General features: G+C 39.3%; 1 protein-coding gene across 1 annotated transcript in view; it reads left to right on the top strand.

Moving 5' to 3' along the window:
• RAB3C (RAB3C, member RAS oncogene family) overlaps positions 1–25026 on the top strand; it is a gene marked incomplete at both ends in the record, with an annotated part of 311597 nt that overhangs the window by 13604 nt on the left and 272967 nt on the right. The window contains one exon of the mRNA XM_079703446.1: positions 12817–13044. Within this exon, the coding sequence (XP_079559572.1) occupies positions 12817–13044 (228 nt within the window). The remainder of the gene's footprint in view (positions 1–12816; positions 13045–25026) is intronic.

Below are 25026 nucleotides of genomic sequence, written 5' to 3'. Positions count from 1 at the left end.
TAGTGTTCTCATGCTATATATATATATACACACACACATGTATATGCCTGTATATGTATGTATATATACTATATTCCTTAAAGCTTTAACTCTGCAGAAACAATATGCCTTTTCCAACACCAGCATGTTTGAGATTGGTTTGAGGCATTATGTCAGTTTTATTTGGGTCATGAAATATTCTTCTGTCCATTAAACAATGAAACCATAAGAGTGAATGTACTAGGTCTTCAGTCGCCTAGTGACTGGTAAAAAGTCAGGGTCAGTAGTTCCCTGATGAACTCTTCAGTAAGCTGATTGGATTGGGTCTAGCATTAGGAATTTAGCTCTAGCAGGCCTAAAAGAGTCTCATTTTGTGCCTACTTGGCCTCCTAACTGAGAAAACCCTGGAACCATAGTCACTTTGCTCCTACACTGTCAACTTTTCATGGTCTGGGAACCCAAATCATAATGTAACTTTAAGAGGTGAGGCACTGATCCTCTCATCATGAGTCTACCTGCTTTTCGTTTAATTACTTGTTAGTTGTCCAGAGCGGCTCAGATGCATGCCTGAGTCTCATGAGCTAGAGACTCTTGCTAGTCAACACAGTGATTCCTGCTAAAATAGCCATAGCTTGAAGAGCCTTAAAGATCTTGAGGAAAGAGCATGTTAAGTACCGATTAGCAAAATATGACTCCCACGTGACACTTATATATGGTGTTTGCAGTAAAAGGCAGTTTTTCTTTTGAATGTTTGATTCACTGAACACCTGTCTGAGTAGCAGGACTGATGAAAGGGGACAATGGAAACACAGCACACCTGTGCATGTGAACATTCTTTTGTAAGTGTGCTTGGGTGGGCTTGTTCTTTGTAGTAAATAATAGTAGCAGTAGCTTTTGAATGAGAAGTAGGGACAATTATAACTAGAAAAGTGGCTCTGTAAGTCATTCCAGTTGCATAGTCTGGAAACACAAAAATGTAGACTGCTAGCCCACCGAGCTCCTCAAGAATGGTCCCGATAGTCCGTTTATCTCATAAATGTGTGGACCATGGGGTGTTTGCCCCTGTACATGACCTACCTCGATGACTGGAAGAGGGGAAGAGAAATGTCGAGATTTAGAAGGAATGTATAGCAAATCCCTGGAGGCATTTTTCAAGGACTTAAATATTTAAAATTCATGTGAAATATTTTTTAAATGTTTAATGTTCTAAAAATGTTTAATGATGAAATTTTGGGGGGAAACACATGTTAATATTAAAATTTAGCTTTTTCCCCCCACTGGTGATTTTTAGAGTATTTTACTATGTGTTTTTAAGAGAGGTTTTCCTTATACCACATAGTACTGGGTACGTCTACTGTTTAATTTTTATTTCCTTCTCAGGAAGAGATATTCTTCATTTTGTGGTTTCAGTTTAGCCACTGGCCTCCTATAGATGTTGGGTGCTTTCTTATGGAGTGGAGGGAAGAAAAATCTAATTGTGTATTATTTTTATTATTTTTTATTTTTTTGCGGTAGGCAGGCCTCTCACCGCTGTGGCCTCTCCCATTGCGGAGCGCAGGCTCAGCGGCCATAGCTCACAGGCCCAGCTGCTCCGCGGCATGTGGGATCTTCCCGTACTGGGGCATGAACCCGCGTTGCCTGCATCGGCAGGCGGACTCTTAACCACTGCGCCACCAGGGAAGCCCTTGTGTGTTATTTTAAAAATGACTAATGAAGAAAGGCAGGGCCATGCACCACAGAGCTGAGTAGAGCAGAGTTGCGTGTGCTGTGAGAACGGGATTGCTACCTCTCACTAGGCTGTACTTCCTCCGAGTCTGATGGGGAGCTCACAGTGAGTATCACTGGTCCTCAGAAGGTCTGGCTCCTACCAGGGCAGAGATAATACATTTCTCAGAATCCAGCTTGTCTGTGCAGGCTGAGCATTTTAGGGTATAGACCCTCTGTGCTGAGCCAACATTCTGGTGAGATCAGCTGTCCCCATCAGTGGAAGGGGTGACTGGTGAAGACCACAGCTGGTAGAGAGCACTAGGATTCCATTTCCTGTCCCACAGATCCGGACTTAAATGTCAGATTACTCAGTCTCCTCGTATGTATGTCCCTGAGACCTTGACAGCAGACACCTGCCCTGGATTCCCTGCGGACATTTGTTAATCCAATAAATTCCAAACGTGACTGGTCAAAAGAGTCTTAAGGGGATCTTTAACAATTTAGATACCTGACCCCACCTTGAATATTCTAATTTTGCAGAATTCAGGTGGCGTTTCCCAGGTTTGGAAATCTTGAATCTAGTGAAGATTTAGTTTTGTATTCCTGAATAAAAATATATCCAGCTCTAGAGAGCGGATATTTGAGAACACAATGTCTGGTATTTCTTGCTACCAAGAAATGATGAGAAAGCATATGTATATTTTATCCATATTCATGAGAAACGTTTTAAAGGATTCTTTACATTTCGTTGCTAAGAGAGAGGCTCTTTCATTTTTATAAATTGACATCTGCATATAGGAAGTGTGAATGCCAAGAATGTTTGATGACTTTTATATTTTAAACTTAATTTTGTTTTAAAGAAGTCGTACGTGGGGAAGATGGTTGCTTGTCTCTACAGGATCAGAGAGAGATGTGGGACTTGGATTTTCAGCTAGTCCTCCTGTTTGCATGCCCTAGAAACACCTCGCGTGACCAACATCTCAGCTTGCTTGTTTTAACACTGAAAGTTCTGCTGTGTACCATGAAACCCCACAGTCCTTGGCAAATGAGGAAAGTTGGTCACTCTAGCCACACCCCATGATCAAGACACTTGATGTCTCCAATCCCAAGGCCATCCCAGGTTCTTCAGGGTAAGGGCTTTTGTGGACTACCCTTGCAGGCCTAGGATCCCCCTTTCCCCAGTCATGCACTTCCAAATCCCAAACTTTTGTTGACCTTTCTTTTCTACTTTTCTTTGTCTATCTGGAATTTTACTTTTGTGAATACCCTTTGCCATTATTTTAGAGAGGTATTAGCAAATGCTGGAAATGACCATCATGTATGCAAGATACTATTTATTTATTTATTGTGGGCTTAAAGATTTTTTTATTTCTATTGAGATAGAATTGAAATATAACATTGTGTAGGCTTAAGGTGTACAACACTTTGATTTGATATGTTTATATATTACAGTATGGTCACCACCATTGTGTTAGCTAACACCTCTATTTTATCACATAATTATCATTTCTTTTACATGGTGGAAACAATTAAGTTCCAGTCTCTTAACGACTTTGAAGTTCATAATTCAGTATTGTTGTCTATAATGATATTGTGGACTTTGATGATTTATCAAATTCCACATCAGAAATTAGGTTAAACTTTACCTAATACCTACTCTAAGGCCCTATAAGAAGAGAGCTTCCCCATAATTATTAGAAGTTAGTTCCTGGAGCTCCCTTTCATTTATTTTCAAATTTATTTTATTGAACTATAATAGATTTACAATATTGTGTTAATTTCTGCTGTACAGCAAAGTGATTCAATTATACATATATATATTCTTTTTCATATTCTTTTCCATTTTGGTTTTTTTTTTTTTTTTTTTTTTTTTTTTTTTTTTTTTTTTTTTTTGCGGTACGCGGGCCTCTCACTGTTGTGGCCTCTCCCCTCGCGGAGCACAGGCTCCGGACGCACAGGCTCAGCGGCCATGGCTCACGGGCCCAGCCGCTCCACGGCATGTGGGATCTTCCCGGACCGGGGCACGAACCCGTGTCCCCTGCATCGGTAGGCGGACTCTCAACCACTGCACCACCAGGGAAGCCCTCCATTTTGGTTTTTATCATAGGATATTGAATATAGTTCCCTGTGCTATACAGTAGGACCTTGTTATTTATCCATTCTATATATAATAGTTTGCATCTGCTAATCCCAAACTCCCAATCCATCTGTACCCCACTCTCCCTCCCCCTTGGCAACCACACCTCTGTTTTCTGTCTGTGAGTCTGTTTCTTTTTCGTAGATAAGTTTATTTGTGTCATATTTTAGATTCCACACGTAAGTCATATCATATGGTATTTGTCTTTCTCTTTCTGACTTACTTCACCTAGTATGATAATCTCTAGGTCCATCCATGTTGCTGCAAATGGCATTATTTCATTCTTTTTTATGGCTGAGTAGTATTCCATTGTATATATGTACCACATCTTCTTTATCCATTCATCTGTTGATGGACATTTAGGTTGTTTCCATGTCTTGGCTATTGTGAATAGTGCTGCTATGAACATAGGGTTGCATGTATTTTTTTAAATTATAGTTTTGTCTGGATGTATGCCCAGGAGTGGGATTGCTGGGTCATATGGCAACTCTATTTTTAGTTTTTTGAGGAACCTCCACGCTCTTTCGCATAGTGGCTGCACCAATTTACATTCCCACCAACAATGTAGGAGCTTTCCCTTTGCTCCACACTCTCTCTAGTATTTATTTGTAGACTTTTTGATGATGGCCATTCTGACTGGTGTGAGGTGGTACCTCATCATATTTTTAATTTGCATTTCTCTAATGATTAATGATGTTGAGCGTCTTTTCATGTGCCTGTCAGCCATCTGTATGCTGAGCACCCTTATTAGTCCAATCCTAGTTTCCATAAAAGTCCACCCACACCCAAGGGCTTCATGAGTTAGTAACTCTCCAAATGTGACCAGGTGGCGGGCAGTGTCATATGACAGGTCATATCACAGGGTGTACGGCCACTGGCCACATTTCCCTCCCCACAGCCTCTCCAGACCACAGAAGACTTCTGTCTTTGCCACAGGTACTCAGGGTCTCAGCTTCTGTACCAAGACGTGTTTTGATGAATGCTCTTTGTTCCATGCCACAATATTTGAAATGAGAGAGTAAATGTAATGTGTTTATTTTGGTAATTATGAAACTCTACAGAGTGGGAGTATTGGGTATCAAAGCCTCTTGTCCTCTAAAGTTAGGAAATGAGAGGGAACATGTCCTATAAAATCAAACATTTCCTTTTCAGGGAGTAGCAACAGTGGGAGTTGGGAGAAAGTGAGTGGCTTGTGTATCATTTCAGTATAATAAGAGGAATAACAAAGACAATGATGGATGATCTATTCAAGGACTTTACACATGCCAGCAATTTTACTTTGAAGATCCCACTATTATTCCTATTATTTCTATTTTCTATTTCTCCAATAGATGAGGAGCTTAGAATATTTAAAACAAAACATAAACCTTGCCCAAGTTTGCACAGGTAACAGACCTAGGATTCCTTCTCAGGAAGCCTGACCCAAGAGAGTGTGTGCTTTACCTACACCCACATTACACCAAGAATGTGGAATGCTCTTTTTCACAGATGTGTCTGCTGCACATACTTTCAGACCTGGTAGAAAAGAAGTGGAATGGTGTTTCCCTAGCTCTCTTCCCGCTGTGATTATAAAGCCTGTGTTACCAGCAGCTAGGTGATCGCCAGCACCCCAGGACTGCACTAATGACCCTCTGGCTTCAGCATCCATGAAGATGTACAGGAGCTACTGGGCAGGGCTCTGCTTCATGGCAGCTGTCAGGGTTGCATCACTGGAGTCTGGAGAGCTCTCCCAGCCACCGTGGTTCCTGTCACAGCAGACCTCGCTCACACTCTTGTCTGTGTGATCTGGGTGGCCCCTTCACCTGCTGCTGCACAGCTCTCTACAGGCTCTCCCTGCCGGGAACCCTCAGTAAGCACACTAGGAGTTGGGGTGAAATGTAGCGTGGGCTGAGAACACTGGTCTGTGATACTAATGGGAAACAGTTCTATATGGTTTGGTAAAATTCATCCCCTTTTTCTTGACACTGTGGTAACAAACATCTATAGACATCAAAGGAGTTGCAAAAACCATTATAATGAACTTTAAAATATATCAAATTTAGAGCATACCTCTCTTCAACAAAGGAATGGATATTTTTCTAGAAGCAAAGTAAAGAAGGACCCTTACCTCTTTCAATATTCTCTGTGATTGAAGGCTGAGACTTGTTAGTTTGGTGAAGGGAAGAGTGGGGTAGCTGAGCTGCATGTCTGTAATTCTTTGAAAATTTTATTGGAGTATAGTTGATTTAAAATGTTGTGTTAGTTGCAGGTGTACAGCATGGTGGTTCAGTTATACATATACCTATATTCATTCTTTTTCTGGTTCTTTTCCCATCTAGCTTATTACAGAATATTGAGTAGAGTTCCTTCTGCTATACAGTAGGTCCAGGTCCAGTAGGTCCATGGTCCAGGTCATGAAGGCACAGTCAGTACACAGACAGAGGAATCAGGATAACAACCTACTGAAAAACAAGGACCTCCCCCTCTACTTTAGCTTCCTCTCAAATACTCTTAATTTCATCCTTAAAATGGGGATAAAGGCTTTGAGTTTTCTGTCCAGTACGGAGGGAGCTTGGAAATGGTCACTCCCATTCTCACACAAGAAAAAAGCTGAACAAACTGAATATTAACAACTCTTCTTAGATTATCAGAGAAGTGGGGTCACGGGGAAGACTGCTGCCCTGCAAATTGGAGAGACAAATAGGCAGACACAGGGAATCACAATTTACTGGAATAGAAACCTTCACGGGGATCAGTACTAGGGTAGGAAAACCTAAATGTAATTGATGAAGAAAATGTAGACTGTAATTGATGAATTGCTGGAGGCTCAGTGTGGACAAGTCTAAGACATAAAACTCCAGAGGGCCTCACACTTTTGTGAATATTACCTTCAGGAGGTCTATTATGTTCTCATAGTGAAGGTTGGAGAAGAATCCGCTCATGCTTCTGGCAGGGGGTTGGGGAAGGTAGCCATTCTGAAATACACTCAGCATTCTGTTCCTCTAACAGGGGGGTGCTAAGAGTTAGATTCTGATATCTGGGGACAGTGAAAGGATGAGGTGTGATAATATGTGTAAAGCAGAGTACAGTGTCTGTGAGAGCTGTTGTTGCAGTTATTGTACCACTTTCCTGTGCATCAGCCGAGTGCTACCCACATGTACTAAAGAAGCTATGCATGAAATAGAGGTCCAGACGCAGACTGAAAGGAGTTCTGTGAAACTGAGCTTGAGGGATACCCTTAAAACATAGAGCAACGTGCATCTTGGAAGCGTTACCATAATTTGGCATACCATCATATACCTTCTCCAGGAGTCCCACGAAATATAGAAGTAAGTCAATCCCTGCTAACATAAAAGGAGACAAAGACGATTTCCAAATGCTGCCCTACTTTCCAGGCCCTTTACTTCAGATGCCAGGGTTAGAGTTTAAGTCTTCTAGTGCCTTGGCTGCTTCCAATTCTCTGGACAGCATCCTTTCAGCTTGATGGTGATGTGTCCGCAGTGATACAAGTAGTGTTTATTGCTTCCTAGCTGGCTCTTGCCAGAGCAAACAGTAGCAGACACATGGAGAAACTGCTGGCCAGAGACTGCAAAGAGCATCACAATTCCAATCCACCCGGAGAAACAAACAGGGAGACAGGCAACCAAGCTCAGATGAGACCTTCCCTACGAGAAACCACCAGGGGCCAGATGACATGTCTTTGGAAATCCTATCTTTTCCTTCTTGGTTTTAAAATTTAGTCTTTACTTTGGAGCTCTCAAGAATAACTCCTCTTATTACCTTTTTCTTTTCTTTTCCCCTAGGTAACAACAATTGAGATTTGAAACTACTTTACATATTTCCACACACTTCCCATACATATGTCCCATCCTTACTTTCACTCTTCCAATTTCAAAGAATTGCATTTCATTTTCTGGATAATTTACCCTCGTTCTTCCTCCCACTGACCCTCAGGATGTTATCAGTAATAGTAGATGGAACATAGTACATTTAAAATGACTTCTTTTTGTTTTTCTCATCAGATGCACAGATGGCTTAGTACAGTTTAAATTCTTAAGCACCCAAGGGAATCCCTGCAGATAATTTGCTTTTCTCATTTATTTGGAAAAGCTAATGTCAAAAATTCTGAAGAAGGCTATGGTTACGTGTGTTAGTCAAAGGTAATCTGCTTGGTCCCTGGTCAGTAGGACTTCTGGGGAGACTAGAATTGAAATTAAAAATGACACATCAATTAAATCTATGATCTATTCACCTGCTACTGAACCAAGGCACACCTAGAGGGATAGCACAGTGGTTTTGCAAGGCACCAACTCCCAGAGGTTAAGGATTTGTTTCAAACTTGCTGAGTTCCTTAATGACATATTGTAGAGTTCATCCATAGATTTATGTATTCAGCAAGGTAAAAAAAATTGTGATTTGTTTACAAACTGATTAGCACTTTGATTAGCATCTTAAGTGAGGATATGAAATGCATACTGATCAAACTTAGGAATGAGACAAATCTGGAAGGGATAACTAATATTTTTGATGAAAGGACAAAAAGTTATCAAAACAGAATGGAATTGTAAATCAAAACAAACAAAAGGAAATGTAGTAGAGTACATAATAAAGGTTGACACTTCCATTAAAAAAATAAATTGCCGAGGCATAGGAAGGGGTTAGGGGAGACCTATGTTTATAACAGTGAATGTGAAAAAAGTGCTGAGCATTTGAGGAGACTATTGTGAAGTCAGATGTGATAGGATATGAGAATCTCATTTCACTCTGCAAGGACCAGATAAATATCTGGAATATTGTGACCAATTGTGGGAGCCATGCATGGGACTTTGACATCTGCAGAGATGTCACCTTTAACCTAGAAGACGTGTGGGATTTTTCAGATATGTCCTGGGTGGAGAAAGGGGCTAAAGCAGTTGAGATTATCCAGGCAGGAGGAGAGAAAGCTATGGAGCTGTGATTGGGAAAGGAGTCAACTCTTTTGATTCATAGGCAGAATCTGGAGCACATGGACAGAAGCTACAGGGAAGTAGATTTTAACTCAAATCTAAGGAAGAAATTTATAACAATTGCCGTTGTTCAGCAATGAAATAGGCTGCTTCACAGCCTAGCAAACTTTCTGTCACTCGCGGTGAAGGGCTGGGCTAGAACACCAATGACAAGAGGGACACTTGGGGATGAATAGGAAGGAGGGCTTAGCTGAAGAGTCTTTCCCACTCTATGATTCTTTTTTTTTTTAATTAATTCAAGATTAATGCAATTTAAAGAGTTTCTTATGTATCTTTTATAAAATCCTGTTTGCCCTCTAGAAGGTTCCTTCATGCCCACTCCTGTTTTCATATTTTCACATGAAAATTTTGGAGACGTTCACATGACTTAGTATTTAGAACTGTTAGTAAATTTACATAGTGACTGTCTATATGTTCCTTTGACATTCATATGCTGTCAAATTGCTTCATCCTTTTTTTTATTGGCGTATAATTGATTTACAATATTGTGTTAGTTTCAGGTGTACAGCATAGTGAATCGGTTGTACATATACATATATCCACTCTTTTAGACTCTTCCCATATAGGTCATTACATAGTATTGAGTAGAGTTCCCTGTGCTATACAGTAGGTCCTTATTAGTTATCTATTTTATATATAGTAGTGTGTATATGTCAATCCCAATCTCCCAATTTACCCCCGCTCCTGGTAACCATAAGATTGTTTTCTACATCTGTAATTCTATTTCTGTTTTGTAAATAAAATTGCTTCATTTCTATTCTCAGCAAGATTCGGGAAGTCTACTTCTCCATTCCCTAAGCCAGGATTTATTTCATTATTCTAAAGTTTATGAAACACATATGTTCTGAATACACATCTTTGGGGCTCTCTGTGAATACTTTGGGGGATATAAATCAGGAAATAATTTAAAGAAACCACACATCATCTTCAAGAATAGCAGGTTAGCAAACTCTTCTAATTAATCCCTTGGAGGATCTGGATCCACATATCCACCAGCCTCATGCCCCATCATCCTCGGTGCTCCTACCACCTTCTTTGCTGCTAAAACAGCTGGTATAATCTGTCCTTAAAATTGAACATCTTCTATTTCTCATGCTGGAGAAAACTCCAGTATGGTTTTCTCTATCTAAATCTCTACAATTACCTTTAAAAAATACATACAATGATGATGTCTATATTTCCGCAGGTTTTGGAGTTGGTCTAATTTTGGACTAGGACTTGTGATTGATAGCGCCTTTCTTTATCACGTGTTCTTTCAAGGAAGCCTAGAAATCCACAGGACTCAGAGTCCCACCTCAGGGTAATGGTAGGCTATCAGGCTGAGAAAATGAGCAGCTCTAGGAAACTTGTAAAGTCTATTTTCTACCTGTGGCTTAACTGAACATGCTTAATCCAGAACGTAGTATCTGGGCTGCTTCATATAAAAGATGGTAAAAGATCTTTTTAACAAAGGTCATTTGCAGGCCTGGTTGAACTTAGCACCTCCATAAGGGGGGAATCTTAATTGGTGAAAGGCTTATGTCTATAGGAATAGGAGTGTCAAACGAAATAGTTACCTGGCTTTCTGGGGTGTCAGAAGTCATCAGAGCAAGACATTGTTCAAACTGAGAGTCAAGAATTATAATCCTATTTTTGTTCTTGGTGGGCTGCTTGTGTTGGGGGAAGTTTACCTTAGCACGCAGACTCCAGGGCCAGAAAGGAAAATGATGATATCTGCCTGTTTTACTGGCCCAGTTTTTCCCACTGGCAGACAGTCATTACAAGGCATATTTACTGAAGACAGCGATGTGGTTACATGGACTTAAAAAGAGAAATGCTTAAACTTATATTTAATAAGAAATGAAATGAAGTCAGAATGTTTATTGCCCTTAAATTTCATAATATATACAGATTTTCTTTTTGCCTTTATTCTTGCTCATATTATGGTGTTCTCCTACTGGCAGTGAGTATTTGTAGAAAGGGAATACGTTATCCCCCCATCTCCCCTTTCCTTTTTCCCTCAGTTGTCTTACACACACACACACACACACACACACACACACACACACACACACACCCCTGATTTCAGCAACCAATGTGGTCTTAGGTGAGACTAGGCACTATATAGTGTTTCTAGCATTCCGCTATCTTCTGGGGCTTTTCTCTTTGCCATACCTCCAAGAGAAATATGTAATTATTAATCAGATTTTATAAGAAATGAAAAAAGACTGTCTAGTCTAGCACTGAGTAATAGAACTTTCTGCAGTTATGACAGTGTCCTGAACCTGTGCTGCCCAGTGTCATAGCCACAAGCCCCATGTGGCTCTTGTGCCCTTGAAATATGGCTAGTGTGAGTGAGGAACGGAATTTTTAATTTTACTTAGTTTAAATATAAACAGGCATATGTGATTAGTGGCTACTGTATTGGACAGCACAGCAATTGGCAAAGAATTCATAGCATCCAAAAAGGTGATCCGGTAAATGCACTAATCACTGGGATTCACTGTTCTAAATGCTTCTTTTCTATATGGAGCCAAATGGTACTTAGAGTAATGCTGCAGCATTTTTGATAGATGTGAAAATGATCATCAAAAAAGATGAGGAAAAATCCATCTAGAGCATTTATAATTAATAATAGAGATAATTCTCTATTCTTTGCTAGGCGCTTTATATATCTGCTGTACAGATATATCATCTATTATTTTCACAAGTGTTTCAAGTTGGATGATAATTTTTTCCATTTCACAGAAGAGAGGAAACTGAGCTACACCGATTTAAAATAAAAAAGCAAAAGTTCCACAACCAGTAGGTGGTGGAGCCGAGGTTTGAACCCAGGTAGGGACCTTCATTAATGAATCTCACAATGAATATTTCCCACTTCAACTTTAGAGCACGGGTACATATTTCCCTAGTTCTCACTGGGAACCAGGGCTGGGGGGCGGGGAGTAGAAGGCAAGGAATAAAGATACAGACCTACTAGAGAATGGACTTGAGGACATGGGGAGCGGGAAGGGTAAGCTGGGACGAAGTGAGAGAGTGGCATGGATATATATACACTACCAAACGTAAAATAGATAGCTAGTGGGAAGCAGCCATATAACACAGGGAGATCAGCTCGGTGCTTTGTGACCACCTAGAGGGGTAGGGTAGGGAGGGTGGGAGGGAGGGAGATGAAAGAGGGAAGAGATATGGGAACATATGTATATGTATAGCTGATTCACTTTGTTATAAAGCAGAAACTGACACACCATTGTAAAGCAATTATACTCCAATAAAGATGTAAAAAAAAAAAAGGACATGAGCCCTCGCACCACACTGCCTGATTTGAAACCCGCCTCTACTACTTACAAAGTATGTGAAATTGAGCAAATTACTTAGTATCTCTGAGCCTTAATTGTCTCCTTTTAATATGTAAATAATAAAGGTACCCACCTATAGGGTGTGGTGAGGGTTAAGTAAGTTAACAGTTCCTGGCACGTTGTTTGAACCATATGTATTTGTCATTATCATTATTTTTTATTTGAAAGAGATTGGTCATATATGTTAGGATGTTGATTTAAAGTGATATAAATAGATGAAATAGAGATAGGCTTTGGGAGTGCTTCCCTAGAAAATAAGAGAGACTCTAATCATTTAGATGACTCAGGAAGAAACACCCTGCTGTTCAGCCACCTTGGTGTCGCCATCACTGGAATTACAAACTTTCAGAGTCCACATGCCCTGGCCAGCTCCTCATATCTTTGCTTTTCATGTTACATCTCCTTTTGTGTCTTTGATTCGTTCTGAATGCTGAGCAGTGACACACACCAGCACAGCTGGAAAGAGCCGTAAGATTTGCTTTTCTGTCTTCCAGCAGGGAATTATTGCCATGGATACCAGCATCAGAGGAAGGCTGGGGAACTCTCTCAACTTGTCTCCTGAGTGGTCTGACATCTGTTTCTGGCAAGACCAATAATGAGTGTGCTGCTAGCTTCATAGCAAACAGGAGACTGATCCACACCTCTTTTGTTTTGTTTTGTTTTACTATAGATGGCCTCTGCCCAAGATGCCAAGTACGGCCAGAAAGACTCCTCTGATCAGAACTTTGACTACATGTTCAAATTGCTCATCATTGGCAATAGCAGTGTGGGGAAAACATCTTTTCTGTTCCGTTACGCGGATGACTCCTTTACATCTGCATTCGTCAGCACAGTTGGGATTGATTTCAAAGTCAAAACTGTATTCAAAAATGAAAAGAGAATCAAGCTTCAGATTTGGGTAAGTGACTTTGAACTGACGGCATCCTTCAGTCTAGGGTGTTGAACATACAAGTTTGTGAGGGAAACCTTTCTGCCTTGTTCTGTCCCCATGGGGTCTGTAAGCCTCCATTTCCAGGTTCTTTGCCACAGAACATTCTGTTTCAAAGGCAATAGAGTGTTGCCTCTTTAAGGTAGGGAGACTGAATTAGGCCTTATTGTCACTGATGCTTCTTAAGAGTCTTCAGAAGAAAGAAAATCCAAATGTCTCTTTATTGTGGTAAAGAACACTCAACAGAAAGTCTGGCTCTGTCTTTTATGGTCTGTGTGACCCGGAGCAAGTCTCTGAACCCTTCTCTGCCACTTTTCTAATACACAAAATAGGCAAAGTAAATTTAGCCTTTTTAGGTTGCGGGAAGCAGCCTGCCCTGGTCGTTTTAAAGAAGGTGAACAACCAAATATAGAGAAAGCTTAGGTTTAGTCCCTTCGTAAAGCCCCAGCTAAAATTTGAAAATGGTCTATTTAATCTCCACAAACCTTGTGTTTTCAGCTCTAAGAGTTATGTTTATGTACCCAGACAAAACAAAACAAGTAGGATATTTATTTTAAATAGGGTTTTCCCCTAAGCAGAAGGTTCTCCAATAAGTGTTGAGACTGTGTGGCTAGCTTTGTGCCTCTCCTCACCCGCTGCAGAAGATCAGAGATTCCTTAACTAAATAGTTGGGGTAAATTTAGGAGAATAGCAAGTGAGAAACATAAGAAAAAGTGTGTGTGGGTACACGTTCAAGGTAATATAAGAGCTGAAGTAACAAAAAAAAATTGGTTATACCGAGAGAGTTAGGTAGTAAGCATTTTATGTACATCATGCAATGTATGGGTACAATGGTAGAATGTTTTTACAGTTAGTTTTGGTCCCCTTTCCCTGTTCATTTATACCTCTGCCACTCAAATTGATTTGAGCTTTAAAAAGGCATTTCCCAAGAGATGAGGTTTCTGCCTTCTTCTGAGACAATTCTGATGTCTACTACCATTTGGTACTGGTGCCATGGTTGATCTGTAGGACCGACGATAAGCCTGCCTCCTCAAATATGGAAAGCTGAAAGAAAGACAAATCTCAGAGTAAAACATTTAACCTTTTTTTAAAAATAAAAGAGCCCTTAAGATATCATTTTAAATATTCCAGATGTCCTTTCATATCTTAAAGCTCTTAGGAGTAAAATTTAAAGATGCAGGTATATACACAGGTAGGTATCCTCTTAGGCAGCTTACAAGAGATTGTTACTATTTTACTTATTCTAATTCTGGAGTCTTCCAAGTCTAATTAGAACTCAGAAAAGAACTTGGAAAAATAGGCCCAGTCCCCATCGCTGCTCTACTGGTCCCCAAAGACATTTTTGTTGGGAAGGGGGTCCCTCTTTAGATACTTTAGAAACACGCAGCCCTGTTTATACAGACAGAAAGAGCTGTGTTTATTGCTTCACATTCTCTTCCTTTTGAGCTTTAAGCAACCAATTGTCATGTGAAGATAACTTTCATATCCAGGCTTGAGAAAGGTCCCTTAACTCTCAGGGGCTTTGTTGAATTGAAAATTAAATTAATTTGGTAACTACACATCTCCTACCTCTGCAACCATGTTCTTTCTGTTAATATCAAAGAAGTGTCATTCCTCTGGCTGACAGCTCCTGCCATATGTCTTAGGGATGTTTAAAGGTGGTTGTTGTGATTGTTTAGGTAAAACATCAACATGGTGTATAAATTCAATCCTATAATCTCTAGCAATTTCTCAATTTAGGTTTTTGACAGAAATGCTTTATAGAAGTATAAAATTATTTGCCCTTAATGTAAAACAGAAAAAGTTCAAATAATATACTTTTTTTGAGAATTATATTGTCATACTTACAAAAATATTTTTTTTCAAAACCCTCAGTGCTAGTACCAGGCCACAGCTCATTCCTGTACTTTTCTTGGACCCTGAAGTTCAGTTACTTCTGTCCAGGTCTTACTTCTGCGTGAAAGTTGCTCTTCTCTGAGACAAGCAAATCCCAACTCAGGTCTCTGGGCTGCTTCTCCTCTAATACCTCCTCATGCTTCTCAATTTCCATAACTTCACTCAAAAGCCTGGGACATATAAATCTGTCTCTAATCATCCATAATCCACCATTTTCCCAAAACCTCCAACTCTCTTCACAGCTCCGTCCAGCCTGGGACCTCCTTCCAGGGTTTTCATTCTCCCATTCTGTGGATACTCACACTCCCTTCAGGGGTCAGCCACTCAGGAACCCTTCACCCAGACCTTCCTCAGTCACAACGGTAGTCTGATGGCCACTGTTTTCTTTGCAATCAAAACAATCTTATTTCTTCCTCTTAGGGATACTGGGAGCTCTTAATGTACCTGTGATTCTAGGGGTATGAAAATGGATTTTACACTACCGTATACCAACTGGTCTACTATATTGTGAACCATTCAAAAGCAGTACTCTGCAAAGATTTTGTGCTCATTGAACTTGTAGTATAGTTGGAGAAAGAAATGAATGCTCACGGAGTAACTATATATGTATGTCTATAAGAAAATATCAAATTGTATAAATATTATATGTAGCTAACAGTTATTGAACATAGAACTATGCCAAGCATCATCTATACCTTATTTCTAATTTCCACAACAACCCAACTTTGTATTTATTATTATTCCTATTTTATCCGAGAAACCTGAAAGTCGGACAAATTAAATAGCTCGTCCAGGGTCATATGTGGCAAGAGGCTGGTTCCAGGCTAGGTCTATCAGATTCTAATGCTTTGGCTTGTTCGCCTTCACCATGCTGCCCTAATTAAGAAGTCTTCTTGAATATGGTGGTGCTTTTGTGAAGATGGTGATCTTAGGCCATGTATCCTGGGATGCTGAAGATGTTTTTAAAAGAGTCTGACCATCCCGATGAACTGAGTCATGCAGGGGGAGACAGGATAAGGAGCAACAGGGTGGTTGCCTAAGTCTAGACATTCCTACAATAATTTTAGGGGTTCTTGCTTTATGCCATAATGTAAGTATACTAGAAAATATTTAGTTGTGTACAGCTTTTTTTGTTTATGACGTAACAAATTATTTATTTGGGACTGTATCTGGCACTGATAGTTTGCCGTCTCGTATTTAAATAACTGAACGTGAACTGTTTTTTCCAGCTTATAGTATCTTTATGCACTTATATTAATGTGTAACGAATTCATTAAGGTATCCACAGCTATCTTAGCCTATACTATGATCTGTTTCTACTTGCAACACTTCTGACACCAAATGCTGGGGTTTTCCAGACCAAGCAATTCTTCATTGCTATGCAGACACCAAATGGGTGTCGTGTAATTTAATACAGTGTTGACACTAACTACCCAGAGTTAGCACAGATCCCACAGGTAAAGGCTCCATTCCATAAGCCTATCCCTCCTTTCCCCACCCCACTCAGATACCAATCACAAATCTGGGTGCCCTGTGCTTTTGACCTACAGGCTATAAACTTGCAGGTCCCACAGTCCCACCCCTCAGGGTTGATAAGTTGCTAGAAGAGCTCACAGAATTCAGGAAGAGTTTACTTACTATTACCGGTTTATTATAAGGGATACAACTCAGGAACAACCAGATAGAAGAGAAGCATAGGGCAAATTGTTGTGGGGATGGGTGGGAGCAGCTTCCATGCAGTCTCCGTGGTGTCACCCTCCCAGCACTGTGATATATTCACCAACCCCAAAGCTCTCCAAACCTCACTCTTTCAGATGCTTATGGAGCTCCCGTTACATAGGCACAATTGATGAAATCCTTGACCATTGGTGATTAACTCAGTCTTCGGCCCCTCTCCCCTCCCAGAGGTTGGGGTAGGGCTGAAAGCTCCAACCTTTTGATCACATGGTTTGTTCTTCTAACAATCATCCCCTATTCTTTTTTTATTTTATTTTATATTGGAGTATAGTTGATTCACGATGTTGTAATCAGCCCCCATTTTGAAGCTATGTAGGGGCTAACCAAGAGTCACCTCATTAGCATGAACTCTGGTATGGCTGAAAGGGGCTTATTATGAATAACAAAAGATGATCCTTTTTCCCCCATCTCTTAGGAAATTCCAAGGGTTGTAGAAGCTCTTTGTCAGGAACCAGGAGGAAGACCAAATATGTATTCCTTGGTCTATCACACTATTATATATTTCAAAGGAAGAGAAGCAAAATTGTTTCATAGTGATGAAAACTGTCATGGATTAGTCCAATGCATTTTTACCTTTACCAAGACAGGTTACAGATCTTAACATGAGTCTGATGACTCTATTTTAAACTGCCCGTACATAGAACTGTTTCCAGGTTAAGAAATGAAGATATATATAGTGGGCTAAGGGATTTGACCTTACCTTACAGTTAGTTCCAGAGTATAGTCTAAAATCCAGGTCTCCTGCTAGCTAAGCCAGTCCAGTTGCTAGTACACCAAGTTCACGCTCAAGGTAAGTGCTGTGTTATGACAATTGGGATAAATCTCCTACCTGGTTGCCAGTGTTGCCATCGGGCATAGGAACATCAAACTTGAAGCCAGATTTCAAGTAGTATTTCTAAAAGGTCAGGAAGAAAGAACCTGGGTGGGAAGACTGCCCAGTTTTTCTACTTGATGGGTTGCTTTTTGCATATGCTGTGGGGGAAGCTTCTGAGACCACAAACTGGATTACTGGATTTTTAACAGTCCACATTTAAAGAAAGCTTTTAACGGCTACTACAAATCATCGACATTTCTTTCTGGCTGTGTTACGCCTCCTCTCTGTGGAAGTTCACTCCTGCCTTGGAATAAACTTGTCTAGAGAAATGACATCGTTCATTTGTACTTAGTTACAAACCTTATTTTCCTTTAATATATTTATGAACCCCTCTGTCCTTCACTACATTAACATTTCTTATTGCACTTTTATTTTATTATCATTTTTATGATTCTCAAGTCAAAAATTTTCAAAATTTTGAGGTTTCAAGTATTACAGGTGGTTCTTTTGTTTTCTGCGTCTAATGCTGTTAAGAATATATTGGAGAAAAATCTAGCATGGGTTTTTCACTTTACTTAGAGAAAAATATTTCACAGCTGGAGTCTGTAATATTTTGCTTTGAATTTAAAAGTAGTTTAGCTTTGGGAAAGGCTATGTAGAGTGGATTTCCTCCCAATAAGAAGATTGAAAAATAATATAGCATCCATTACTAAGAATATCTCAGTACTGTATTTATTTTCAGTGTCTAGATTACTACTCTATGAACTATGAGGCCTATAGCGATCTGTAAAGTAAAGAGTGCCGGTAATTCTTGAAACTAGACTGTGTAGAGAGCCAGGTTTGACAGTGTGGTTCCCCTGAATAAAAGGCAACTTCCTTTGTGTAAAGAAAGCACATGGACAGAGTGAAGTAAGTCAGAAAGAGAAAAACAAATACCGTATGCTAACACATATATATGGAATCTAAGAAAAAAAAAAATTTGGTCATGAAGGACCTAGGGGCAGGATGGGAATAAAGATGCAGACCTACTAGAGAATGGACTTGAGGACACGGGGAGGGGGAAGGGTAAGCTGGGACAAAGTGAGAGAGTGGCATGGGCATATGTACACTACCAAATGTAAAATAGCTAGTGGGAAGCAGCCACATAGCACAGGGAGATCAGCTCGGTGCTTTGTGACCACCTAGAGGGGTGGGATAGAGAGGGTGGGAGGGAGAGAGACACAAGAGGGAAGAGATATGGGGATATATGTATACGTATAGCTGATTCACTTTGTTATAAAGCAGAAACTAACACAACATTGTAAAGCAATTATAGTCCAAGAAAGATGTTTAAAAAAAAGAAAGAAAGACAGCACATGGGTCTCCTTTTTCAGTTGGGTCTACATTGTCCAAGTCCAAAAATCAAGGTTGACTCTAATTAATGAAAGACTTAGCTTGAAAATTTTGTAGCTTAATTAGAGAATATAGGTTTAAAGTGAGCAGAGGGCAGGTAGGCAGAGGAGATCACTGTTTCCTTAGGAATTAGAACTAGCATTTTATCATTTTTGCATTCTCTTTTTCCCACCCTCACCCTTCACCACTCCTTGTCTTTTCTCTCCCTCCTTCCCCTTTCCTCCTCTCCTTCCCACCTTCATTTCTGAGCCCTGGCCAGCCTGAGTTAATAAGAAACATCCTCAGTGTGTTCAGAGGTCAGGGCTGCCGCATACAGGATGCACATGTTGTGCACTGGACAAAGACACCAACCAGGGGTCAAGTGGGGCTGTTCTCCAGCCAGAGCGCCACATACTAAGCTGTGCTCAGTTCCAGGAAGGGGTGCCTTTTCTTTTTCACAAAGGTGTCATCTGCTGTCAAGCACGTGCTTCTGGTCCACGTGCAACCAAAGGGAATTCTGATTCCCATACAGCAACCACATACATAGGCAATAGCTATATCACAATCTTATGCAGGAGATGGATGAGTAAACTGAGAGAATACAAGCCCTGCTTCCCCAGCCCAGTCCTGGAGGAAGACGGTATTTTAAAGTGTAGGTTTTATTGTTATTTAGGTGTGGCGAGGCCCACAGGTCAGGAGACAACTGCCATTGAAATAGTAGTTCGTTATGCTCACAGATTTTAAGAGAAAGACACATGGGCTCGGGGAGGGGAGAACTTGGAGTGAGGGGAATCCCCTGCGGGGGTCAGGAGGCAGAAGGAGGGGCGGGAGGAATGTGACAAGAGCCTCTATTGTGGTTTCTGTATAAGGAATGGGCCAGGCAGGGTAAACAGGCTTAGGACTGGCTAGTTTGAATACCTGCAGCAGACCCTGGGGCATAGAGACTTCCCTAAGTTGTCAGGTGCCTGGGGTAATTATGGCAGGTGGATAGTGGCTCATAGTGTGAGAGCCCAAGATGGAGCAAGCCCTATGAGCTCTGTATTGGTGGTTTGCATTTGACAAGTGAGCTTCAGTGAGTTGTTTAGTGTCTTTAAGAATTGACTAACTCAGGGTAGGGCAGTCTCTCCAGGATCCATAAGGCCCCAGCTGTCAAAGCATCTGAATACAGAAAGTAAAAGACATGCTTAATACAAAAGGCAGGTTCTTGGAGTCCCAGGGGTGGCTTCTGTCATTGATTCCACTCTGACAAATGCTTATGATTTCAACCATTCTCACCGCAGACTCAGTGCATTTCTGGGTCTCAGTATTTAGAGACCTCAAACATTGGGGTCAGGAAAAGATCTTTCAGATTTTCTAGCCCAAGCCCTCATTTGATGATACAACTGATAATAGCATCACGTAATGAACCCAGTGTTGACCCCTAAAATAAGCATTTTATGTTTATATGCATTTTTAGAATTTATTTTTTGCCAAACCCCATGAAGGAAGGTGGTATTATTAGCCCCATTTTATAGATGAGGAAACAGAGAATCAGAAAAATAAGGGGATTTGCCCAAGGTCCTATCTAGGATATGTCAGAAGCAGGATTCGAACCAGGGGATTGAAATCAAAGCCCATGTACTTGACCACATTTGTAAATGAGGTAAAAGGAGGCCAAGTGATCTGTCGGAGATCTTCAGGGGATCCAATCTGTAAACCTACATATCTTTTTTATTAATAATTTTTATTTTATATTGGAATATAGTTGATTTACAATGTTGTGTTAGTTTCAGGTGTACAGCAAAGTGGTTCAGTTATACATATACATATATCTATTCTTTTTTAGATTCTTTTCCCATTTAGGTTATTACAGAATATTGAGTAGAGTTCCTTGTGCTCTACAATAGGTCCTTGTTGATTATTTTATATATAGTAGTGTGTGCATGTTAATCCAAAACTCCTAATTTATTCCTTCCCTTCCCCACACCTTATCCCTTAGGTAACCTTAAGTTTGTTTTCTAAGTCTGTGAGTCTGTTTCCGTTTTGTAAATAAGTTCATTTGTATAATTTTTTTTTAGATTCTGCATATAAGTGATATCATAGGATATTGGTCTTTCTCTGTCTGACATTCTTCACTTAGTATGATAAGCTCCAGGTTCATCCATGTTGCTGCAAATGACATTATTTCATTCCTTTTAATGGCTGAGTAATATTCCATTGTATATATGTATCACATCTTCTTTATCCATTCATCCATTGCTGGACATTTAGGTTGAGTCCATGCCTTGGCTATGGTAATTAGTGCTGCAATGAACATTGGGATGCATGTATCTTTTTAAATTACGGTTTTCTTCAGATATATTCCAAGGAGTGGGATTGCTGGGTCTTATGGTAGCTCTATTTTTAACTTTTTAAGGAACCTCCATACTGTTCTCCATAGTGGTTGTACCAATTTACATTCCCACCAGCAGTGCAGGAGGGTTCCCTTTTCTCCACACCCTCTCCAGCATTTGTTGCTTGTAGACTTTTTGATGATGGCCATTCTGACTGGTGTGAGATGATACCTCACTGTAGTGTTGATTTGCATTTTTAAAATACTTAGCGATGTTGAGCATCTTTTCATGTGCCTCTTGGCCAACTGTATGTCTTCTCTGGAGAATGTCTATTTAGAATTTCTGCCCATTTTTTGATTGGGTTGTTTGTTTTTTTGATATTGAGCCATTTGAGCTGTTTGTAAATTTTGGAGATTAATTCCTTGTTATTCACTTCATTTGCAAATATTTTCTCCCATTCTGTGGCTTCTCTTTTTGTTTTGTTTATGCTTTCCTTTGCTATGTAAAAGCTTTTGAGTTTAATTAGGTCAGATTTGTTTATTTTTGTTTTTATTTCCATTACTTAGAACACAAATTTAAAAAGATTTTGCTTTGATTTACGTCAAAGAGTGTTCTTCCTATGTTTTCCTCTAAGGGTTTTATAGTATCCGGTCTTACATTTAGGTCTTTAATCCATTTTGAGTTTATTTTTGTGTATGGCATTAAAGAATGTTCTAATTTCATTTTTTTACATGTAGCTGTCCAGTTTTCCTAGAACCATTTATTGAAGAGACTGTCTTTTCTCCATTGTGTAGTCTTGCCTCCTGTGTTGTAGATCAATTAACCATAGGTGTGTGCGTTTATTTCTGGGCTTTCTATCCTGTTCCACTGATCTATATTTCTGTTTTTGTGCCAGTGTTATACTGCTTTGATTACTGTAGCTTTATAGGATAGTCTGAAGGCAGGAAGCCTGATTCTTCCATCTGTTTTTCTTTCTGAAGATTGCTTTGGTTATTCAGGGTCTTTTGTGTCTCCATACACATTTTAAGATTTTTGATCTAGTTCTGTAAAAAATGCCATTGGTAATTTGGGATTACATTGAATCTGTAGGTTGCCTTGTGTGGCATAGTCATTTTGACAATAATGATTCTTCCAATCCAAGAGCATGGTATATCTTTCCATCTGTTTGTGTCATTTTTGATTCCTTTCATTAGCGTCTTACAGTTTTTGGAGTGTAGGTCTTTTGCCTCCTTAGGTAGGTTTATTCCTAGGTATTTTATTGTTTTTGATGTGATGGTAAATGGGATTGTTCCCTTAGTTTCTCTTTCTGATCTTTCATTGTTAGTGTATAGAAATGCAATAGATTTGTGTGTATTACTTTTGTATCCTGCAACTTTACCAAATTCATTTTTGAGCTCTAGTAGTTTTCTGGTAACATCTTTAGGATTTTTTATATATAGTGTCATGTCATCTGCAAACAGTGACAATTTTACTTCTTCTTTTCCCGTTTGGATCCCTTTTATTTCTTTTTATTCTCTGATAGCTGTGGCTAGGACTTCCAAAACTATGTTAAATAAAAATGGCAAGAGTGGACATCCTTTTCTTGTTCCTGATCTTAGTGGAAATGCTTTCAGTTTTTCACCATTGAGAATGATGTTAGCTGTGGGTTTGTCATATATGGCCTTTATGTTGAGGTAAGCTCCCTCTATGCCACTTTCTGGAGAGTTTTTATTATAATTGGGTGTTGAATACTGTAAAGCTTTTTCCGCATCTATTGAGATGACCATATGATTTTTACTTTTCAATTTGTTGATGCAGTGTATCACATTGATTGATGTGCAGATATTGAAGAGTCCTTGCATCCCTGTGGTGAATCCCACTTGATCATGGTATATGATCTTTTTACTATATTGTTGGATGCAGTTTGCTAGTATTTTGTTGAGGATTTTTGGGTCTATGTTCATCAATGATATTGGTTTGTAATTTTCTTTTTTTGTGGTATGTTTGTCTGGTTTTGGTATCAGGGTGTTGCTGGCCTCATGGAATGAGTGTGGGAGTGTTCCTTCCTCTCCAATTTTTTGGAAGAGTTTCAGAAGGATAGGTGTTAGTTCTTCTCTAAATGTTTGATAGAATTTGCCTGTGAAACCATCAGGTCTTGGACTTTTGTTTGTTGGGAGTTTTTAAATCACAGTCTCAATTTCAGTACTTGTGATTAGTCTGTTCATATTTTCTATTTCTTGCTGGTTCAGTCTTGGGAGATTGTACCTTTCTAAGAATTTGTCCATTTCTTCTAGGTTGTACATTTTATTGGCATATAATTGCTTGTAGTAGTCTCTTATGATCCTTTGTATTTCTATGGTGTCCATTGTAACGTCTCCTTTGTCATTTCTAATTTTGTTGATTTGAGCCCTCTCTTTTTTTTTTCTTGATGAGTCTGGCTAGAGGTTTATCAATTTTGTTTATCTTTTCAAAGGACCAGCTTTTAGTTTCATTGATCTTTTCTATTGTTTTCCTCATCTCTCTTTCATTTATTTCTGCCCTGATCTGTATGATTTCTTTCCTTCTACTAAATTTGGGTTTTATTTGCTCTTCTCTCTTTAGTTGCTTTAGGTATAGGGTTAGGTTGTTTATTTGAGATTTTTCTTGTTTCCTGAGGTATGATTGTACTGCTGAAAACTTCCCTCTTAGAACTGCTTTTGCTGCATCTGATAGGTTTTGAATCATCATGTTTTCATTTTCATTTATGTCTAGGTATTTTTTTTTTACTCTCCTTTTTGATTTCTTCAGTGATCCATTGGCTGTTTAGTAGCCTATTGTTTAGCCTCCACATGTTTGTGTTTTTTACAATTTTTTTCCTTATATTTGATTTCTAATCTCATAGCATTGCGGTTGGAAAAGATGCTTGGTATGATTTCAGGTTTCTTAAATTTGCTGAGCCTTGCTTTGTGGCCCAAGATGTGATCTATCCTGGAGAATGTTCTATGTGCACTTGAGAAGAATGTATATTCTGCTGCTTTTGGATGGAATACTCTATATAAATATCAATTAAGGCCACCTGATCTAATGTGTCATGTTTCCTTATTGATTTTCTGTCTTGATGGTCTGTTCATTGATATAAGTGGAGTGTTAAAATCCACCACTATTATTGTGTTACTGTTGATTTCTCCTTTTATGGCTGTTAGCATTTGCCTTATATATCGAGTTGCTTTTTGTTGGGTGCATATATATATATTTTTTTGAATTTTTGAATTTTATTTTATTTTTTTATACAGCATGTTCTTATTCGTTATCCATTTTATACATATTAGTGTATATATATCAATCCCAAACTCCAAATTCATCACACCACCACCCCTCGGATGCATATATATTTACAATTGTTGTATCTTCTTTGATCCGTTGATCATTATGTAGTGTCCTTCTTTGTCTCTTATAACAGCCTTTATTTTCAAGTCTGTTTTGTCTGATATGAGTGTCACTACTCCAGCTTTCTTTTGATTTCTATTTGTATGTGTCCCTAGATCTGAAATGGGTCTCTTGTAGACAACATATATACAGGTAATGTTTTTATATCCATTTAACCAGTCTATGTCTTTTGATTGGAGCATTTAATCTGGTTACATTTAAGGTAATTAATGGTATGTATGTTCTAATTGCCATTTTGTTAATTGTTTTGGATTTGTTTTTGTAAGTCATTTCTTCTTCCCTTCCTCTTTTGTTCTCTCCTCTTGTGATTAGACGACTAACTTTAGTGTTGTGTTTGGATTCCTTTTTCTTTTGCTGTGTGTATCTATTGTAGATTTTCACTTTGTGGTAACCATGAGGATTTGATATAGTAGACTA

Source organism: Hyperoodon ampullatus (genome assembly GCF_949752795.1).
Source record: "Hyperoodon ampullatus genome assembly, chromosome: 4".
Lineage (NCBI taxonomy): Eukaryota > Metazoa > Chordata > Mammalia > Artiodactyla > Ziphiidae > Hyperoodon > Hyperoodon ampullatus.
The sequence above is the reverse complement of the archived record's forward strand: the minus strand, read 5'-3'. Positions and strand labels throughout refer to the sequence as shown.